We start from the raw sequence: 15,462 nt of genomic DNA, 5'->3' as shown, positions 1-15,462 counted from the left end.
AATTTTTTTCTCTTACTAGGTTTATTACTATGATTAAGAATCAGTATGTAAGTAGTGAATATATATTCTCCACTCTGTACTATGCAAGACAGGTATACACAGACTCTGCTTTTGAAATACTTAGTTTTATCAATAGTTTAGCAATCAAGACTTTATTGATAATTAGTGGTGGTAGTTTATAAATTAGAGTCGCCAAATGGTTTGGGAAAATAATATTGAGAAATAAGTATAATAAAACCTTATTATTAATTTGATTATAATGAAAATTTGAGTATAATGACATACTTGGGGGCCTAATGAATAGTCTTAAAACTGCTAACGTTGCTTGAAAACTGAGATGTAGTCTGATAATTATGCAACCTGCTTCTCCTAGTGTTCTTAATTCAGCTAGATTAACTGTTTCCGTTTTCCTGACTTTTTTTTTCTGATTTCATGTATATTTCGTTGTGTAGGAGATTATGTTTCTGTAAGCAATCCTGAGGGCAATTTTATAATATCCCAGCTCCAAGAATTGGAAGATCTCTTTTTATTGGCAGCAGGAACAGGCTTCACACCAATGGTTAAAGTACTGAATTATGCTTTGACTAATATACCCAGTCTCAGGTATGTCATTTTACATTTAACTACTGTCCCTTGTGAGGCTGTTAGATTAGTAGAAGGTATTCTAAATCTATTAAAAACTCAGTGGACTTCAACAGACATGTTCTCATCTCTTAGTCACCATTTCTTACTCCTCCTCCTCTACTCTAAGCTGTTTTATTCATTTGACTCCTTTCGTTTTGATACCTTTGATTACCTAATTGGCACTGAAAAACATTCATGCTAATTCACGGTTAGACTTTCCATTCATGCATATTTTAAATATAATTGAAATAGTACTTTTGAATTGTTGTGTTTTCTTTTAAGGAAAGTGAAGCTGATGTTCTTCAATAAAACAGAGGATGACATAATTTGGAGAAGCCAGTTGGAGAAATTAGCATTTAAGGATAAAAGGTATTAAAGTAGTATTAGCTCTGTGTTTAAATATTTTCATACATGTTCAGTCAATTGAGACCTTAACCTCTTCCAGTTCAAGTTCTTAGTTGACCAGAAAACTCCTAACAAAAAGTAAACAAATCAATAATTCTCTTTAAATTTAAATGTATGTAATGTTAATACACCTTCCCCAAAGAAATACTATTTGACAAGGTCAATGTGACATCAAATATGTATTGATAAAATATATAATGGACTTTATATTGATTTTTTAAATTAAAAAAAAAGTTTTTGGCTGCACCACATTGCTCATGGGATCATGTCCCCAACTAGGGATCGAACCCACACCCCCCACATTGAAAGCTCAGAGTCCTAACCACTGGACCGCCAGGGAAGTTCCTGGGCTTTCTCTTTACGTTATGTTATTTATAGTGAGTTGGGTTTTCTTTGAAAATGATCCAGTGTAGTCAGTTTGGTAATTCAGGATTTTCTAATTATAATGGGGACAAATCAAATAAGTTTGGTGAGATGAGTTAAGCAAAAATAAAGATGTTTTGGGACTTCCCAGGTGGTCCAGTGGTTAAGACGCCATGCTTCCAATGCAGGTAGCCTGGGTTCAATCCCTGGTCAGGGAGCTAGATCCTGCATGCCACAACCAAGAGCCCACATGATGCAGCTCAGGATCCCACATGCCACAGCGAAGTCCCAGTGCAGCCAAATTAAATAAATAAGCAAACATGATTCTTCACTACAGGATTTCTTAGAGCCTTTACCATCCATGCCAGTGCCTGTTGTGACTTTCCAGGAAGGGGGTTAATTATACATTGTTTAGCAAGATTCTCTTCATTTTTGTTTGTTTACATAAACACATTAAATATCACAAATGATCCTCAGTAGACACTTTGGGAAATGCCAGTATAGTTCATGGAAAAAAATTTGAGGCAGGCTGAATTCAGTGGTAGAATGAGGCAGCAAGGACAGCACGGTAATAATTTGTTTCGTCGAAAAAGGAGCCCAAGCATAGTAAAGAAGGTGAGATAGGTTAACAGGCATATGCTCCATCTCCCCTAAAGAGAGGTGAAGGCAGTGTGAAATTCAAAACACATCTTTTAGAAGAAGAGCGACTTGAACAAGCTGTCATACATCCTGAAGCATTTTTGTAATCATTAAAAACTCTTTCTAGAATTGCAGAACTTCCTAAGTCACACAAAATATCTGACACAAATGTTTATGTTTTTGATGGTATGAAAGTGAAAGTGAAGTCGCTCAGTTGTGTCCAACTCTTTGCGACCCCATGGACTGTAGCCTACCAGGCTCCTCAGTTCATGGGATTTTCCAGGCAGGAATACTGGAGTGTTTGACAGTATAGTATAGATAAAAGTTCTCTGCCTTTTCAAAGGTAAAGACTTCAGGAACTCAGCTGTCCCAGGGCCTCTAGGTACTTATGAATATTTTCCAAACATCTTCACTAAGGTGATGCCATGGTTCCTTCTAGTTTTTCCTCCCTGTTGTCTCCCATTCTCCCCCTCATTCTCTTTTAGTAAGTAATTTGCACAAATTAAGTGATGTGAATTTAATGATCTTTGAAGTGTTTTCTCTTCTTAATATACTTAAAACATAATCCTAAAAATATTTATTATGTCTAAGTAGTTGCATGGCAATTTAGAGCCTAATTTAAACAAATACAGATTCCTGGGTTTTTCAAGTGTCTTTTTCACTCAAAGTGGAAAATTGGAAGCAGCGTTTATGAAAAAACCTAAAGGCCTAAATTCTGGCTTTCTGTCTACCCTTTACTAGCTTGAAACTGTATTCAGAAATTACTTAACTCTGTAGGCCTGTCTCTTTATCTTCGAAATAGAATAATGACATCTGTCGTACTTCCTAAGGCTATTGTGCGGACTAGAGAAGGCAGTGTAAATGGTTTGGAAACTGTGAAGCCCTGCCTCAGATTATTTGGATTGCGGTTAGGGAGGACCTCTGTGGACATGCATTTCATTTCTGTATTGACTACTTGAGCTTCTTTTTCCTAAACAATCATTTAAAAGACTTTAGACAGACGTAGCTATACTTCTGTAGCTAGTTTTCTGTTTTTCCTTTTGTAAGTACTTCTGGCAGTTTGGGGACATGGTATTTTGTAAGATCGTTTCCTTGTACAAGGAAAATTCATTTACTGTTATTTCAGCGAACAGTATTTCTTTGATGTAAGAACTAATTGGGAAAGGGAATGTGTTGACAGCTTCTGAACACAAAGTATGCTTTAACAATATCCCCTGTGTGTTTTTCCTTGCATGGTCCACGTAATTTGGGTTGGTGGCATTGTGTAGGCTTGAGGATAAGGAAAGGCCCCTTTTTCCCCACTTCTGGGTGAGTGGTTCTAAGAGCACTCATCAGGTGAGTGAGATGCTCCAGTTTGCTGGGAGAAGTGAGAGTGTTTTGACTGCCAGCCGACCTTTATCCTCTCTCTTCTGCTCCCACTCCTGTGCGTTCTCTGCTCCCTGCCTTCTCTTCCGCCTTCTGGAGATACACTCGCCTTGCTGGAGGCCCGCTCCTGGCACTGACTTCCCACACTGGCTGATCTGTGTCCCCTGGAGACTCATGGTCAGACCTTCACTGGAAAAACACATGACTTCGCATGGGTACGTGGCTTTGGAACATTTGTCAGGAACCTTCCATATTCTGAGACTAATGCAGATGGAGGAGAAACCTGGCCTTAAAGGCTTACCGATGGGTTTTGGTGATAGTGTTCATTCAAGATATATAATTGTTGAGTCCCATACATACAAGGAAAGTAAAAGTTTAAATTTAATGTAACGTTTTAATTGGTCATATCTATCATTTAGTTGGGCTTCCAGGGTGGCTCAGTGGTAACGAATCTGCCTCCCAGTGCAGGCTGTCCCTGGGTTTGATCCCTGGGTCAGGAAGAACCCCTGGAGAAGGAAATGACAACCCACTCAGTATTCTTGCCTGGGAAATCCCATGGGCAGAGGAGCCTGTTGGGCTACCGTCATAAACATCATTTAGTTAACATTTAAGTCTGTATTTTTTATCTGTTAAATCACCCTTTCCTACATCTTGACTCTCCTGTGTCACTTCTCATTTTACCAATACATTTCTGATGACAAAATGTGACACTTGAACACATCATCTTGGTTAGATTATTATTGGATTGTGGCAATAAAAACGTGTGTGTAGTTAAATGAAAAACCCTGTTCTCTGTAAGATTAGGACACAGTTTTCTAATCAGTCCTTTGTAGAACAAGGAGGAATAGGAAAAATGGATGCTGAGACTGGTGTGTAATCTAGTATTTTCATTTTCAGCAAGCATGTTTATCTAAATAATGTGGTTGGCAAGGGAAATTCTTTGAAATACAATTGTATAATGGAAACTTATTAACCTTGTGACCTTGGGCAAGTTACTTGATCTGATAGAGCTTCATTTTTTCCATCTGTGGAAAGGGACATCAATATCTACATCATAGGATTGTTTGCATATGGGGGCAGTGAAATGGCAGAGTGGGTGCTGGGCCCAGAATTAGTATATTTGTAACGTTCATTCATTCGTGAAATACTTGTGAGCGTCTGCCATGTGCCTGTTCCCCAGGGTTACAATAGGAAACAGGGATGTTGTATTGCCTTATTTTCTCATGCAGTCCAGGAAACGGATCTCTTCATTTTCCCACGTTGCTAAATTTACTAGAATTGCAGAAAATAGATAGACCATAAGTGCTTTTTTAGGATATTTCTGTTTCAATTCAGTTTTCATGCCATTAAGGCTTAAATGTGAGGGGGGAAAGAAAGCTTGCCTGAATTTTATCCAAATATACTATTACACTTGACTATTAACTCCAGTAATTGGAATTTGGTTCACAACATTCCAAGTTTAGGGAAGTCTCCTACATATACTTTCCTAAAGCAAAATGAAAGAAAAACAGAACATAAATATGTACAGCAACAGCTGTAGCTAATTATTATATAAACTGTGATCCAAATTAAATTTCTCGTATTTTTGTCTTTTACTGAGCAGTGTTATGAGGCCTGAGCAGTGTTATGAGGCCTGTTTGGCTCAGTATTATACATTGGTACTTCCCTTGCCCCTCAGTAGAATGCACCTACTCTGAGTTCTCTGCTTTTGCAGAATTAGTTTTGAGGGGAAGGACAGTTTTACAATGAGATTGACTCCTAGGTGGCATTTTGTAATACACAAATATAATAAGTATTTTCCTTCCCTTTCAAAGTAGTCATTTTTGAAGACAGTAACCTTATTTTAGTAAAGTTAGTAGTATATTCTTTTCTGTAAATAGTGGAATTTGATGATTTGTTGATTTCTCTGTTTATAGAATTAATATGAATTTATATAGAAAAATACTTATGGGGGAAAAAATCATCTGTAGTCTTACCATCCAAGCAACAATAATTGTCTATATCTTTCCATTTTCTTTCTCTTTCTCCCCTTTTCCCCCCGCCCACACATACTTATACACATGTATTATTTGCTTTCTTTTGTATTTTTTAAATCATGTAGTCCTACTGAGTATACTTTTTATAACTACATTTTCTTTTTAGTGTATTGTGTATGTTCTATGTATAGAATACTTTAAACGTGACTCTTGACCTGGAGTGATTCTGCACCCTAGGGGGCATTTATGTCTGGAAACATTTTTGATTGTAACAACTGATGAAGGTGGTTCCCCTGGCACCTAGTGGGTAGAGGCCAAGAATGCTGCTAAGAGCCTACAGTGCACAGAACAACACAAGATGACAGAAAATTATTCTGCCCAAAATACCATCAGTGCTAGTTGGGAAAACCTGCACTATACCATGGTTTTTAATAGCTTCATTGTGTTTGGTCATTGAGTTCATTGTTTTTCAGTCACTTGATCGTGTCTGACTCTTTGCTACCCCGTGGACTGCAGCACACCAGGCTTCCCTGTCCACCACAAACTCCCGGAGCTTACTCGCACTCACATCCATTAAGTTGGTGATGCCATCCAACCATCTCATCCTCTGTCGTTCCCTTCACCTACCTTCAATCTTTCCCAGATTCAGGGACTTTTCCAATGAGTCAGTTCTTCACATCAGGTGGCCAAAGTATTGGAGCTTCAGCATCAGTTCTTCAGTGAATATTCAGGATTGATTTCCTTTAGGAATGACTGGTTTGATCTCCTTGCAGTCCAAGGGATTCTCAAGAGTCTTCTCCAACACCACAGTTCAAAAGCATCAATTCTTCAGTGCTCAGCCTTAGGGTCCAATTCTCATGTCGGTACATGACTACTGGAAAAACCATAGCTTTGATTATATGGACCTTTGTTGACAAAGTGATATCTCTGCTTTTTAATATGCTAAGTTTGTCATAGCTTTTCTTACAAGGAACAAGCATCTTTTAATTTCATGGCTAGAGTCACCATCTGCAGTGATCTTGGAGCCCAAGAACATAAAGTCTGTCACTGTTTCCATTGTTTCTCCATCTATTTACTGTGAAGTGATGGGACCAGATGCCATGATCTTAGTTTTTTGAATGTTGAGTTTTAAGCCAGTTTTTTTACTCTCCTCTTTCACTTTCATCAAGAGGCTCTTTAGTTCCTCTTTGCTGTCTGCCATTAGGGTGGTGTCATGTGCATATCTGAGGTAATTGCTATTTCTCCTGGCAATCTTGATTCCAGCTTGTGCTTCATCCAGCCTGGCATTTATCATGATGTATGCTGCATATAAGTTAAATAAGCAGGGTGACAATGTACAGCCTTGATGTACTTCTTTTCCAATTTTGAACCAGTCCGTAGTTCCATATCTGGTTCTAATTATTGCTCCTTGACCTGCATACAGGTTTCTCAGGAGGCAGGTAAGGTAGTCTGGTATTCCCCTCTCTTTAAGGATTTTCCACAGTTTGTTGTGATCCACATAGCCAAAGGCTTTAGCGTAGTCAATGAAGCAGAAGTAGATGTTTTTCTGGAATTTTCTTGCTTTTTCTATGATCCAGCGGATGTTGACAACTTGATCTCTGGTTCTTCTGCCTTTTCTAAGTCCAGCTTATACATCTGGAAGTTCTCATTTCATGTACTATTGAAGCCTAACTAGGAGGATTTTGAGCATTACGTTGCCGGTATGTGAAATTAGTGCAATTTTATGGTAGTTTAAACATTGTTTTGCATTGCCCTTCTTTGTTATTGAAATGAAAACTGACCTTTTCCAGTCCTGTAGCTATTGCCAGGTTTTCCAAATTTGCTGGCGTATTGAGTGCAGCACTTTCACAGCATCATGTTTTAGGAGTTGAAATAGCTCAGCTGGAATTCCATCACCTCCACCAACTTGGTTTGTAATAGTGCTTCCTAAGGCCCACTTCACACTCCAGGATGTCTGGCTCTCAGTAAGGGATTACATCATCATGGTTATCTGGATCATTAAGACCTTTTTTGTACAGTTCTGTGTACTGCAGGGTAGAAATTCACCAGAAGAATCACTAAGTCAAAGTGTACCAAAGCTACTGATCCATTTTGACAAATAGCCTCTCAAAAGGTAAAGTTTTTCTGTACTCTGGGGACTAGCAATGTGTTAGTTCCTTTAAGACAGCAAAATCCAGTGATTCCAGAAGCATAAGGAAACTGAACAAAGTGCTTGAATCCCTTCCTTTTCCTGCAGCCTGTGAGGCAACTCAGATATGTGGGTTCCCTAATCTGGACCCTAAACCATTTTCTGTTCCCCTGATAGATTTTCCTCCAGAGGTGTATTTCTTGGAATGTGTTCATGTATTCCCACCCTAAAGGGCTCTGTGATTAAATAGGTTTGAGAAGTAATGTATGCTCTGTTAGCTTTTTGAAGCTTAATATGAACTTACCATGTTCAAGGCTTTGAAAAAATTCTAAAGAAATACCTTTTAATTTTCCCCCAGACTTACTTGATTAGGTTAGCTTCCCCCTGCCTCCCATGGACTACCACTAACATTTGGAAGAATACAAGTGTTTCATCAGATTCATTTTGAGAAATGTTTCTATAAAATGTACATTTTATTTCATGTTAACGTCAGCTGTTTATGAGCTGTTTCTCCTATGAGCAAATAGCATTCACCACAGTTTCTAGTATTTTTCTTTAGTTTAGAGAAAACAGGGAAAGCTGGGGCCCCAAATATTCTTGAAATACTATTTTGTGGGTAGTAACAAGTCACTGAAGCTTTTTAAGCAAAGTAATTGTGAGATGGATCTGGGTTTTTAGGAAAACTAGTATAATAAGGATGTGCCAGGTAGATGAGGATAAGGCTAATAGAGCAGCATCTTAGACAAGAGATAGAAGGGCTGGAACTGAAGCTATGGCAGTAAAAATGGGAGGGCAGGTCCATGCATGTTAAGAAATAGGAATCAGTGGGTCCCGGAAGTTGATGGCCTTTGGGAGGAGGGAATATGTTGTTAAATGACTTCAGGCTCTGCATGTGGTTTAGACTAATGAATACATTTGTATTTCAAGATTTTTTAATCTCAAGTCGTTATCAGTCTACTTGAAAATAATTTATTTTTGACAAGCTTGTTTACTTCCATTGACATTTAGACCTCATAGAATCAGGTCTCTCTTTCTCTCTCACATATATTGCTTTGCACTTTATGGATCCTCAAAATGTATTTTCTGATAACTTTTTCAAGAGTCCAAGTCCTTTCTGGCACTTTTGAAATAATAAGGTAGAAAGGAATTTTGGGACATTCATCTGAGGCAGTGCACCCCTGCATGCCTCAAAGCTACAAATGCTTCAGACAGTAAGTTTCCTTTTAGAAAAATTCGGAAGTAACCATCCATAATAACCATCTGTATATCTTGATGTGGTGTAAAAAATCCTTCATTCAGATACTCTTGAGTTAACTTGGGATTGCTCCCACTCCAGTTTAAGCTCTTTTCCAATCCCAGGAAGAAGATCATTCAATCATGCCCTCCTCTTTGTGACCCCATGGACTGTAGCCCACCAGGCTCCACTGTCCGTGGGATTCTCCAGGCAGAAACACTGGAGTGGGTTGCCATCTCCTTCTCCAGAGCAATTTTCCTTACCATCCTCTGCATCCATGCCACCTGGTCTTTTTCAGTCGAGAGCCCCAAAGGTATACCCAGGGGACCAATATGTAAATAAATACAAAACATATAAGGAATTTATACCATTTACATAAGGATCACAGTTATTTTTCACTCTTTGGTAGATGCCTGTAGAAAATATCCCACTGATTAGGCTTTTTTTTCTTTTTAAAGCCACTCATTAAAGGAAAAGCAGGATTATTTTGGATGACGAAGGACACCAATATCAATTTGCATATCTTAGCAGTTTTATTACAGTGACAGGTTTATTGGAAAATAGAGGCAGAGGAGACTATCTTTCATTTGTAATTTAACAAGGCAGTTGCTGTCTTCCATTGCACTGTCTACGTATAATTAGAAATGTCTTAACGTAGTGATTCTGCAGCTGCTTTTGACTCCCCTTTGATAATCTGATGAAAGGTTATGGACCTTCCCAGAAAAATGCTCTCACAAATTCACATACATTTTTATATGTAATTTCATAGATACCAGCATATGGCTTTGCTTTTCCAAGTATAGTGTTTATTTTTAACCAATATAGCTTGTTCAATAAATTCCTTTATTCATCAAGTATTTTTTGCACATTTGTCTCAAACCAAGCCTGAATACAGTGTAGAAGAAGATAAACAAGGACTCTGCCCTCATGAAGCAGTAAACAGACATCACATTCCAGAATTATCTAACACTTCCTTAATTATAAGTGCAGGGAAGGAAAAAATGTTAGTGAAAGAATGTTTTCTGGGGGTGCTATTTTGTATAGGGTCGATTTGAATCACTGCTAAAACAAAATGGGGATCTTGAAAGCAAGAAATAAAACATGTCTCTATAGGGTTTTTAAATATAAAATCAGATTATTCGAACTGTAAGAGCATGTAGTTTTTCCCACGTAGAGTCTGGGTCTGCTGAGAGCTGGGACGGCTCTTCTAGCCCCAGCTGGACCCTGAGCTGATCTGTGTGCTTGTCCCACCCTCGCCCTCCCCACCCCGACTGCCATCAGCTTTTGGGAGCATTAACGTGCTGCAGTGCAGCCAGGCAAGGACCACTGCACCAGCTGCCTCCTGTTTCTGTTCTGGTGTTTGGCTACCCAGGCCACCTCACAAGAGAAATGATTCACGTCAACGTTTTCGTGAGATTAACATATAATTAATTTCTGCCACTATTGAGAAAATACCTAAATTACTCAAGCAGAAAATGTAGCAAGGCATTTGATCTATGCTGCTGAAAAATGATAAGAATTAATGATGTTTGTGAAAACAGAGCAAAGGGACCAGGTACAGCTTAGAATTTTCAATTTGCTCTGGCTCTTCACCAGCAGGTCACATATCATATTATAGAGCTGTGGAAAGAATTGGTCTGGAGCTCCTTGTGAGACTTGGTTTGATGTACTTCTTTCTTTTTATCATTCTGTACCTTTCTCAAATGCCTTCCTCCCTGTGTGCTGGCCACTGGGGGTACAGCGGTAACCAGTCCCTGCCCTCATAGATTTTCTCGTCTTATGGGGAAAGTAGACATTACTAAAATAATCATCTCGGTGGCCACCTATTTACAGCCTGATTTAAGAGTGATAAAGAAGAGGAAAAGGGAAACGTTTCTACAACACATGTAAGAAAAGACTTAGTGGAACAGCAGTGCTTCCCTAGAAATGATACTTGAGCTAAGAACTGAACGGTGGGGGGTGGTAGAAACATTACAGGAAGAGAACAGGCAGGCTGTGGCAGTGCAGGCTGAGAAGAGAGCAGAGTTAGGAGCTAGGACTGGGGAGAATTGGGATGTGAAAGGTGAGGCAGATCAATCTCAGGTTTCTGGTTTGTGCACCCCATGTGAGTGACTGTGGTGCCATTCACAGCAGTGAAGCCAAGTGTGGGGCAGGGAGACTGCATGGTGAGGTGCGGCCATGGAGACAGTAACAGAAGAGAGTCAGATGGGCAATTGGTTATCAGAGTCAAGGACTCGGTTTGAGTCAGAGATTAAAATACTCATGTCATTGGTCATGTTCTTTACTGAGCAGATTAATAGAAGCGTGGAGCTCTCTGAGATAACTTTGAGCTTTCTGTTTTTTTAATTCAAAATATTTTAATTTCAAATGATTTGGTTTGTAGTCTCCCTATAAACCACATTCTGTATCTTGGATATAGTCATCCTCGGTTGAATTCAACAACTGTTTATTGAGTGGAGTACATTTATATGTAGGTAGAATGTAATTACACACAGGTCATGAACCCAGGCTAAGCGCTCTCTGAGTTCAATAAAAAATGTCAACTTACTCTCTTTTCTGTACCAAAAGTTTATGTTAAATAACTGTGGATTTATTTGTATCTTTTTGTGAAATCTTTTTTTTACAGTCCCTTCCAGCGCTCTTCTAGCAAGTGTATCAACCTTCCTATATTCAGTTGTTCTCCAGAGGAGAAAAAGATGTTTTAGTGAACTTGAAACATGTTCATGATATGTTTAACATAATAAACATTTTAAAGAAATGTTTCTTCTCTCCAGATTTGAGGTTGAATTTGTCCTCTCAGCACCTACTTCTGAATGGAGTGGCAAACAGGGATACATTTCACCAGCTCTGCTATCTGAATTTTTGAAAAGAAGTTCAGACACATCCAAAGTCCTCATCTGCCTCTGTGGACCAACACCATTTACAGAACAAGGAATGAAGTGAGTAGCAGTGTGGTAGGAGAAAGAACTGCAGCACTGGTGACATGACAGCCTCCTATAGAGAGCGGTTGGTGTGGTCTCAGTGCTGCCTGTTCGTATGAACCTGCTCTTCAGTAGTCTGTCAGTGTAAGGAAATAATGACGAAGTGTTTCATCTGTAGGCAGTGAAGGGTCAGAGGCCCACGCACAGAGTTAAACGTGAACACAAAAGTAAGACACACGCAGCTCTTGATAGCCTTTCCTAGTGGCAGGCAGTGTGAACACATTCATAGAATGGGCGCCAGATCTTTCTGGGGGCGCTAGATTCAACCTCTCCTTCCACCAAAGCTTCATAATGTATAATGCTCTTTTAAAAATATATCATAAGCTGTGTTCATGTCATTATAGCTTTTGATCCTCCTTTACTCTCTGCAGCTGGGTGAGCATTAGTCAAGGAGTTGAACTCTGCACAATGAAAAGTCAGTGGTATAACTATCTTATTTAAAAATCACTTTGATCTGATTTAACTCTAAAATGACACTTTAACGTGTTTTGGTTAGATATAGCGATAGCCACTGTTACTGGATTTCTAGATGATTTTAAAATACAGCTGCCTTAAATGCTCTGCATTTCCTTGTTTGGTATATGTCTGAACCTAACACTTTCTAGACAGTTTTTTCTCTTGCTGTTTTATTTTTAATTACGAAAAAGACAGGCGGTATGGCTGGAAAGGTAGGATGGGGTTAGATAGTGAGAGGCTTGCCTGCTATACCACATTGGTCCTTTTGACTCCTGTGCCATCCTGGCCCTTTGTGTGAATATGTGTGTCTGCTCTGGCAGCTACCAGGAAGCTACCAGTTTGGGTTGGAATCCCAGCCCACCACTTACAGTCACCCTGTAGTCATTAGCTACGAGCCAAAACTTTTTAAACTTTAGTGTACTTCTTTATGCACATGTGTATGCTCAGTCGCTTAGTTGTGTCCCACTCTTTGGGACCCTACAGACTATAGCCTGCCAGGCTCCTCTGTCCATGGAATTCTCCAGGCAAGAGTACTGGAGTGGGTTGCCATTTCCTCCTCCAGGGGATCTTCCCGACCCAGGGGCCAACCCCGCATCTCCTGCATTGACTGGCAGATTCTTTACCACTGCCACCTAGGAAGCCCCATTTATACAAGGGAATAAATGATAATATTTATGCAGATGAAGTGCTTAGCACAATGACTACGTAGAGGGAGTTCTAAATAAATGTTTATTTTTTCCAGCAGCATTTTAAACAGCTACTTTTAAGATTGCAGTCTCCTTTGATAGTGTTTTCCAAGTTAAATTATACTTAAGCCGTATTTCTACTTTTCTTATTCAGTGAGGGAGAATTAAGATAGAATGCTATAGTATCAACGCCTTATTTTGAAAACTGATGAATAAAGGGGAAAAAATTAAGGATTTATTCTGCCTTTTCTATATGAGCTATACTACTGTGTAACCACATGATAAGTGAGAAGTTATTCTTTAGAGAATTCCTTGGCTGATAAAGAATGATAGAAGTAGGATGTCATCAACTTCAGTCCCTAATGAACCAATTGATCTGTACCTAGATCATCAATGGTGGTTTGCATCCCAAAAGAGAGCCAACCAGGTATTATGTGCCTCATGATGAAAGAGCACGATCTATGACATAGTCTGGTCAAAAAGAACTGAACCTGTATCTGATCAGACCTCTAGATCTGATTATTAAATTTAGGGAGATAAAGGGAAAAAGGAACATATTATTAGAGTAAAGCCACAGGGATACAGCAAAATCAGAACCATGGGGAAGTCAATATGTGAAAATCTCATTTTGTCAACAAATAAATTGCAGGACAGAGAGAGATGGAGGGGATCTTACAGCTCAAAAGATACCTAAAACACATATAAACCAGTCACAGTGAATAGACTTTAGTTGGATCTTGATTCAAACATACTTTTAAAAACTATAACATTTATGAGACAGCTGCAAGTATGAACACTTACTAGATATTTGATGACACTAAGGAATTGTTAACTTTTTAGGAGTGAAAATTATGGGGTTTTTTAGACAGCACATACTAACTGGGAAATATGAAAAAATACTATGGTTACAATGGTAAACTTTGATGTTATTCTATTTTCAAGCATCTTCCATAAGAAACATGTGCTTTGTATTTGTTTTTCAGGATGCTGCATGATCTGAACTTCTCCAAAGATGAGATCCATAGTTTCACAGCATAATGAAGAGCTGCCATTCAACTGTTTAGTCTAAGTTTGTGATTACTTAAGGTGTTTTTTAAGAGAACATTTTTGAATATACTAAAAGGTTAACTAGAATCCAAGTTTCAGTTTCTTAAACAAAAACAAATGTTTCTTCACTATAGATACCTTGTGGACTTTATTTTGTACCTTAACTTATTTTACTACTGATATTTGTCCTGAAAAGTCAGTCATGGCAACAAGAACATATAGGATTCTTTGTTATGAATCACAAAGTTTGTTACCATGTAAACTGTATCACTGTTCTACAATAAGCTCTCTTGTTTTATGATATGATAAAGCAAATGATCATTTTGATCACATTTCTATGCTGTACAATGTCTGATTAGCAATACAGATTAAATTTTACATTGCACTGTTAACTCAGGAAATGATTATTTATGTCCTTGTTCTTATTATGAAAACATGGAATGTTATAACTTATTAAGTGATCCAAACATTTTGTGTCTATGGCCTTGATACCGAGTAGAATAAAAATATACTTAAGTACTTTTTAATCTTTGTTGTAGAAATGTGTTTGAATGCATGTTTGGGGTGATATCTAAGGAGAATTTTAAGAGGCAACGATAAAAGATTCTGAAGACACTTCACACAGGTAGTTTTGGATTAGATGTGTTTAGAAACTTGGATAACTTTGACAGCTATTCTTAGCCAAAACTAGAGGCATCGGGAAAGATAATGGAAGTGTAGCCTCTGGTCCCATGGCCTAAAACAATCATTTGCTGCTTTGGAATGGATTAAATTTAAATTCTTTTTGAGTCACCTAGACCAGCTAGGAAAATGAGGAACACGCCATCCTAAATGGTACCTTCCCTGGCTGGCTGCTCGCCACACAAATGCCAGTTCAGTGGGGAGCCCTCCTAAGCTCTGCTATGTGGTCATATTATTCTCTCTCCCTGCCACTTTGCACAACCTGCAAAAGGCTCTCACAGATGGGGATTCTTCAAAGAATATCGAGAACAGCCATTGTGAGCCTTTTCATGAGGAAACCATGTTGGATGCATAGGTGGTTCTGCATAAGCTAACTTCGATTTTTCACTCTTATTCAGGATAGCAGTATTGCTTTTTTACAGAAATGCCGGGGAAGGGGGTCGGGGGAGGGGTGCCTCCAACTTCTCTGGAAATGATTTTGTAAACAGCTAAGCTTCACTGAATGAACGGTATTTTTCAAGAGAAAACACAGGAACGGTTTTCAAGAGAAAACACAGTATTAACATTCCTCAAATTACAAACCCCCAGCCTCGGAAGCTCCCCAAGTGCAAGTGGCTGAGTCAACACTGCCTTTCCCTATGTCACCCTCTTCTGTCTGTCCTCATTCACCCAGACAGGACCTAGCTGTCCTAGGCTGTCAGTGCTCCTGGTGGCTAACAGAAACATTTTCTACCTTCTGCCTTCCTACCCCTCCTTTTTCTCCCCTAAAATCATGAACTTTCTAGGCATACCTTTTTCGGTAGTTAATTGGTAATATAGAAATTAATTCTACCTTAGCCAGCTTTCTTATTTTTTCTATCCTCCTTTTTCCTCTCTC

At 38.8% G+C, this 15,462-nt stretch overlaps 1 protein-coding gene across 2 annotated transcripts in view; it reads left to right on the top strand.

Moving 5' to 3' along the window:
* CYB5R4 (cytochrome b5 reductase 4) overlaps window positions 1–14,446 on the top strand; it is a 115,888-nt gene extending 101,442 nt beyond the window's left edge. For both annotated transcript variants that reach the window (XM_069598337.1, XM_069598338.1), the window contains 4 exons: window positions 453–603; window positions 907–993; window positions 11,509–11,673; window positions 13,841–14,446. In XM_069598337.1, the coding sequence (XP_069454438.1) occupies window positions 453–603; window positions 907–993; window positions 11,509–11,673; window positions 13,841–13,895 (458 nt within the window). In that variant the 3' untranslated portion in view covers window positions 13,896–14,446. The remainder of the gene's footprint in view (window positions 1–452; window positions 604–906; window positions 994–11,508; window positions 11,674–13,840) is intronic.
* Window positions 14,447–15,462: the final 1,016 nt, after the last annotated feature.

The sequence above is a fragment of the Ovis canadensis genome, chromosome 8 (assembly GCF_042477335.2).
Source record: "Ovis canadensis isolate MfBH-ARS-UI-01 breed Bighorn chromosome 8, ARS-UI_OviCan_v2, whole genome shotgun sequence".
NCBI lineage: Eukaryota > Metazoa > Chordata > Mammalia > Artiodactyla > Bovidae > Ovis > Ovis canadensis.
This window is presented reverse-complemented; position numbering and strand designations above follow the sequence as displayed.